Source organism: Helobdella robusta (assembly GCF_000326865.2).
Source record: "Helobdella robusta unplaced genomic scaffold HELROscaffold_110, whole genome shotgun sequence".
Taxonomy (NCBI): domain Eukaryota; kingdom Metazoa; phylum Annelida; class Clitellata; order Rhynchobdellida; family Glossiphoniidae; genus Helobdella; species Helobdella robusta.
The window spans coordinates 216,451-222,418 of NW_008703618.1; the positions used below are offsets into that span (position 1 = coordinate 216,451).

The window sequence follows — 5,968 nt, forward strand, 5'->3', positions numbered from 1 at the left end:
GACACAGTACAGGAGAAATTTCTACATCGTTATCAGATGTTCTGGCTGCTGATAAAGTTCAACGTCTACAGCAACTTACAAAGTTTGAAGTAGTATCTGGTGGTCATGAGAGAACTTTTTCATTTACACAATGTGCTCTTTGCAACCACACTCTTGAAGATGCGGACGTTGAATGTGTTGCTGGTATAAGCACTGACGACGCAGAATTACTTTTGCAATCTGATGTCACATCGAAGCAAAAGTCATCTTCATAGCTGGGTATCTGTCACGAAAAATTCCCTTTGTTGTGCACGACACTGAAGATGAAACGTCTGATGCAGCATTGTCATCTGCGCTCGTAATGGAAATAGACCGGGGCGGTCCTACACAACCCACGATGTCAACTGCTCTCTTTGTTCATAGCGCTGTACGTCTTAGGTCAGTCTTGCCAGCATCCAAACGTGGCTGCAGAATTTATATTGCAAAACTTCCGTCACATATTGATGCTCCAGTTGCTAATGACGGAACAACTTGTTGAGCGGTGGCCTGTTTGTTGAGGAAAGCTGAAGTTCTTGGTGAAAGCGATCGGGGAAAAAACTTTCAAACGAATCATAATTGGTCACACTTTAAAAAATGAAAAAAATTTGAATAACATTTTATTGCCAATAGATAATAACAATTAATTAAATAATAATTACTGTTATGACGGGTGGTACAGGCAAAGTATGGTGAGAGTTTCATGTGCATACAATATGTCACTTAATTTAAACAAAATTGCAACTGATTTTAGAAAATTTAGGAAATATTGTTAAAAAAACACCAGTAAAAATTGGAAATTTGTTCACGAAAGACATTTCATTTCGAATAAAATACTTGAATGTACACGTGTTTGTTTGTTTGTGTAAGACACCTTTGCTGAAGGTGTCTATGGCTTATGCAAGGTTTTACGTTATATGGTGAAGTGGTTTGACATCTATGCAAAGTGAACCCAAGTTTCGCGATGAACCCAACTTTGAGAGACCGAGCATGAGCGCCGTCAGTCCCTCATTTGAGGTGTCCAAGGTTCATGGGCAAGCTCATTCTGCAACATTAAAAAAGTACACAAACATCCTTGCTAGCACACGCACACACACACCCACACACACATACACAGTTATGCATACAAATGTACATGTCATACACGAAAATATATATGAGCATACATGCATGAACGCATACATACATGAAAACAACAGACGCCAATGAATGCACACGCAGACATACGAAGGGAAGATACAACGCTTGAGTAAAGGTACACCACGCATACGTGCAAACATTAAGTGAGAGAGAAATTAAAACAGGTAAGATATCAATGTTGTGAAGCGAGAACGCGGTGAGATGTGCACGGATGATGGTGAGAGTGAAAGTGAGTGAGATAGGTGGAAAGGTGAGGGGGCACCGATACATCTGCGTACGCGCCTCCAAATATCCAATGGCAATCATCCACTCCAGTCTGAAGCCGTTGTAGTCGTTACCTTTGCTGCACGTACAAATTTTAACGTTAATCCTGATGTTTGTTACTGGTGCAAATTTTAACTGCATGCTTCCTTTATGTCTTTCATTTCTTCAAGATTGTAATTATGAATTTCAAAGAATATTTGTCAAATTTTTACCATATAATTTTAAATGGAAAGGAAATATTTTAATGAAGAATTGCAATGCCTAACATTTTCGAAATTTTCAGTTGAGGAGTTGGTATGCAGAGTTTGATGTGAAGCAGTTTGAAGGGATCTTCGATGCAATAATTCCTGCCGGCCTCCAGTGGAATGTTTGATTGAGTTGCATCGGATGTGTGCTTGAACTTTGAAAACAATACAACATAAAGGAAATGTAGTGAATGAACAACACTGACATCACAATAAGCAACATCAACAACTACAACATCAACAACATCGGCAGCAAAAACAGCAGCAAAAACAAAAAAAAACAACAACATCATCAGCACATCATCAACAACAACATCAACAACAACAACATCATCAACAATCTCAAAAGCAACAACAACATCATCAACAATATCAAAAGCAGCAACAACATCAATAGCAACAACAACAACATCATCAACAACAGCAACAACAACAACAGCAACAACATCAACAACAGCAGCAGCAACAAAAATAACAGCAACAATAACGACGACAACAACGTGTCAGCCAGCTATAGTGTGATGACTTCCATATTATATTTCAAACAGAAACTGTTCACTTCTGCTGCCAATGAGATCATCATCTTCAACGTCAACATCATCATCTTCGTCCTCGCCCTCCTCACATACGATGCTCCATACTTAACTGGTTAGTTGATGATTGAGTGAGTGAACAAAAGAACAAATGAAAATTAATTAAATAAATTAACAAATTAATTTGCAAACAATTGGACAGCTGTAAAATATTAATGAATGAATTTAATTAAATTAATTAATGAAAAGACATGAGCTGAGTGCTTAAATAAAAAACTAACGAGGCGATACGATTGGACAGCGTAGTGGTGTAATGGTAAAGATGCCTGACACCTCTGTTGCAGAGACGGGATTCGACTACAAAGAGATCCCCCGTTTGTCATCACATTCAACGTGTGTGATGCATCGAGTCACACGTGCTTGTTGTTCGTACATACTTCGAAGAAAAACTGAAGAGAGATTTGTGAAAAAATATTTGTGAATGAATGATAGAAGCAGGTAACGAACAACGACAGGACAAACAAAATGAATGAACAAGCAAAAGAGTGAATGAACAAACTACAAACAAACGAACGAGTGAGTGAACAAACGAACTAGTGAATGAACAAACGAACGAATGAATGAACAAACTACAAACAAATGAAAAAACAGATGAGAAAAATCATGTGACAGAGTAAATGATCGGATGAATGATTAACGATGGAGTGATGGAACATATGAGCGAGCAACAAATGCTTGATGGATGTTATACCAGCCTCGCCATCCATTTTGTCAAATGTTTTTATTTATTGGTACATTTTACTAACAATACTTTGCTATTTGCTAAACACGGTTGTTGTTTATGGTACTCTCTCTCTCTCTCTCTCTCTCACACACACACACACACACACACACACACACACACACACACGCACACACAGATATAAGTTGAGTAGAAATGTTTTTGTTTACGCTCGTGTGGATGGCGCCTGCTGCGGCTTCTTATTATTATTTGCACATCGTGGCCAGCCACTCGCTCGTCGATTTATCGCGATGATGGGAGGAAAGAGAAAGAAAAAGTGAACAAGAGAGATAATGTTGAAAAGAGAGGGTGGAATAAAATTAAAGTTGATAGAGGAATAATGAAAAATAAGAACCTCAGGAGCTGTGAGATAAAGTAATTATATGATGAAGAAGAAAAGAAGAAATAAAAAAATTTGGAACAAACAAAGAAAAAGATAAATAAACAGAGAGAAGGAAAGAGAGAGAGAGAGAGAGAGAGAAAAAGAAAGAGAAGAAAAGAATGAGAATTGTTGTCGAAGGCGTAAACAGGAAGAATTGTGCGCGTTTGCAGCAGGAAGGCTTCTGTATATTAATGTCTTCCATATGCACACAGTATTGTACGCGTCTGTAGGTATGTTTGTATGTTATTGTATACCGCGTCTGTAGGTATGTTTGTATGTTTCTGTATGCAGCGTCTGTAGGTATGTTTCTATGTTACTGTATGCAGCGTCTGTAGGTATGTTTGTATGTTATTGGATACAGCGTCTGTAGGTATGTTTGTATGTTATTGTATACCACGTCTGTAGGTATGTTTGTATGTTACTGTTCTTCCCATGTATACAGCGTCATGCATGTATGTACGTATATTTGTGTAATAATGTTATTCACAAGTATTCGACGTATGCATGTAGGAGTGTATGTCTGTATTAATGATTCTAAGTGTACACAAATTGTACACATAAGCTTATTTCGATGTTTGTTTGTTTGCATGTGAATGTGACCAGGCCTGTGCTGTGGTGTGCACATTCTCGAATGCTCGCATGCACCTCTCTTACGCCATCAATTTTAAAGTATGCTTCTCAGTGCACATGCCGACCCGACATATTAGAACAATGCAGATGAATTTGTAGTTGTTTACTTGGGGATTATATTGATCCTACCTGTATATTTAAACACGCACGCACGCACACACACACGCACGCACAAGCACGCAGACACATATACACACGTATGAAACAAATGACCCAATGAATATCGAACATACACAATTCACAATTGTAAAAAAATGTAAAAAAATTAACACGCCAAAACATTCACATACGTCACACACACACACACACACACACACACACACACACACACACACACACATACACACACACATACACACACACACACACTCACATAAGAATATACTGGTTTACTTGTACATACATATTCAACCTCCTAGATATACATACAAACGGACGCGTGTACAAACGGTGTACATACATAAAGACTAATACACATACAAACTAACATAAATACAGTTACACATACAAATATACATACAGCCAAATATATGCACAGTATACAAATATATACATATAAAACATACATACGTGCGCTGCACATGTATTGACGATAATGAAAACCTTTGACAAGGGAAGCCTAATAAACAGCGTTTGAGGATCGATCCTAACGAACGGATTTTTGAAAAACACGGGCATGTTGGCGTGTTTATTTTTTAAAATTTAATTTGAAAGCCTTATTTTACTCACTAAAATATTAACAACTGTTATCATCTTATAATTATTTATCTTTCTTCTGATTCAATACGTATTTTTTTTAATAATATTGAAAAAAAAAACAAATAAACAGCTTCTTGTAGTCAAAGACACTACAAATAATGAAGTAAAAATGAACTTGTGAATTTAAAATAATTTAACACATTTTGTTTTAACAATTTTCATGAATAAGATAAAAAAAACTATGATATAAGATGAGCAAGGAGAAATAGAAAGCGAGGAGCAATATAAAAAATGTTACTTTCTGACTTGAAAGGCGAGATGTTGCTGGAATGAGTCTGTGGTGGGGTGGCCTCTTTTCTTATGCTGGTCACGTGCTCGTTGCTGTTGTTGTTGACATCGTTGTTATTGTTGTTGTTGTTGTTGACGTTGTTGTTGTTATTGTTGTTGTTGACGTTGTTGTTGTTTCGTTGATGGTGGTTCTGTTGTTGTTTTTGTTGGTGCTGTTAATGTTGACACTGTTTAAATGTTGTTTTTTTTGCTGATGTTGTTGGCACTGTTTTTTAATGTGGTTGTTGTTGTTGTTGTTGTTGTATTGGTTCATGTGTCCCCTCTGTTGCTCTCCAATCTGCAAAATATATCGTTTAACATTTTAACAGCATTGATGGGTGAAGTGATCAACTCTTCCTGTCTTCCCTCCATACCATACGTTTCCCTCAAATCATCTACTTTCCGACGTCTTGCCCATATGTGTTCTATTTTTCTATTTCTACGCCATATAGTCTGCATACCGTGCCATCATTAATACCAACTCTCTTCTGATAGCTTCTCACTCCCGGGTGATGTCCTGTGCAGAAGTGGCTGAGATTAGTACGGTCTATTTTACTGAATGTTTTTTCCATTTTTGGTAGTGGTTGCACATATGCCGCCTTACATCTTGGCTGAGAAATTTTATTCAGTTCATATAGTTCTTCTGACACCAATTCCTTTCTTCTTCTTTCTCCACCCCCATGTTGTTCCACTTAAGGATTTAACTCTATATAATCGACCACACACCTGAGCAACTGATCTTGTGTTTGGTGTTAATCTTTTTTTTTCATTTAAGGCAGGAGACCCCCATTTGCGCCGTGGGAAGGTTGGAGAAATCGCAATTGTGGTGCTGTTGTTGTTGAAGCTGTTGAAGTAGTTGACGTAGTTGAAGTTTTTGTTGTTATTGTGGTGTTGTAGATGTTTATGGTGTTGCTGTTGCTGTTAATGATAAACTTTTTTTGATATTTTAAAG

General features: G+C 37.3%; 2 protein-coding genes across 2 annotated transcripts in view; one reads left to right on the forward strand and one right to left on the reverse strand.

Moving 5' to 3' along the window:
• The window catches only part of HELRODRAFT_183552 (hypothetical protein), a gene marked incomplete at both ends in the record, with an annotated part of 3,007 nt that extends 690 nt beyond the window's left edge, over positions 1-2,317 (forward strand). Inside the window, 5 exons of the mRNA XM_009013150.1 lie at positions 1-183; positions 237-417; positions 963-1,041; positions 1,703-1,786; positions 1,961-2,317. The exon at positions 1-183 is cut by the window's left edge and continues 91 nt beyond it. Of these exons, the coding sequence (XP_009011398.1) occupies positions 1-183; positions 237-417; positions 963-1,041; positions 1,703-1,786; positions 1,961-2,317 (884 nt within the window). The remainder of the gene's footprint in view (positions 184-236; positions 418-962; positions 1,042-1,702; positions 1,787-1,960) is intronic.
• Positions 2,318-4,928: 2,611 nt separating this feature from the next.
• On the reverse strand, positions 4,929-5,588 carry HELRODRAFT_183553 (hypothetical protein; the record flags this gene model as incomplete). The annotated part of the gene is made up of 2 exons (XM_009013151.1): positions 4,929-5,168; positions 5,478-5,588. The coding sequence occupies 2 exons, from the start codon at positions 5,586-5,588 to the stop codon at positions 4,929-4,931; spliced, it is 351 nt and encodes a 116-aa protein (XP_009011399.1).
• Between the last annotated feature and the right edge of the window lie 380 nt (positions 5,589-5,968).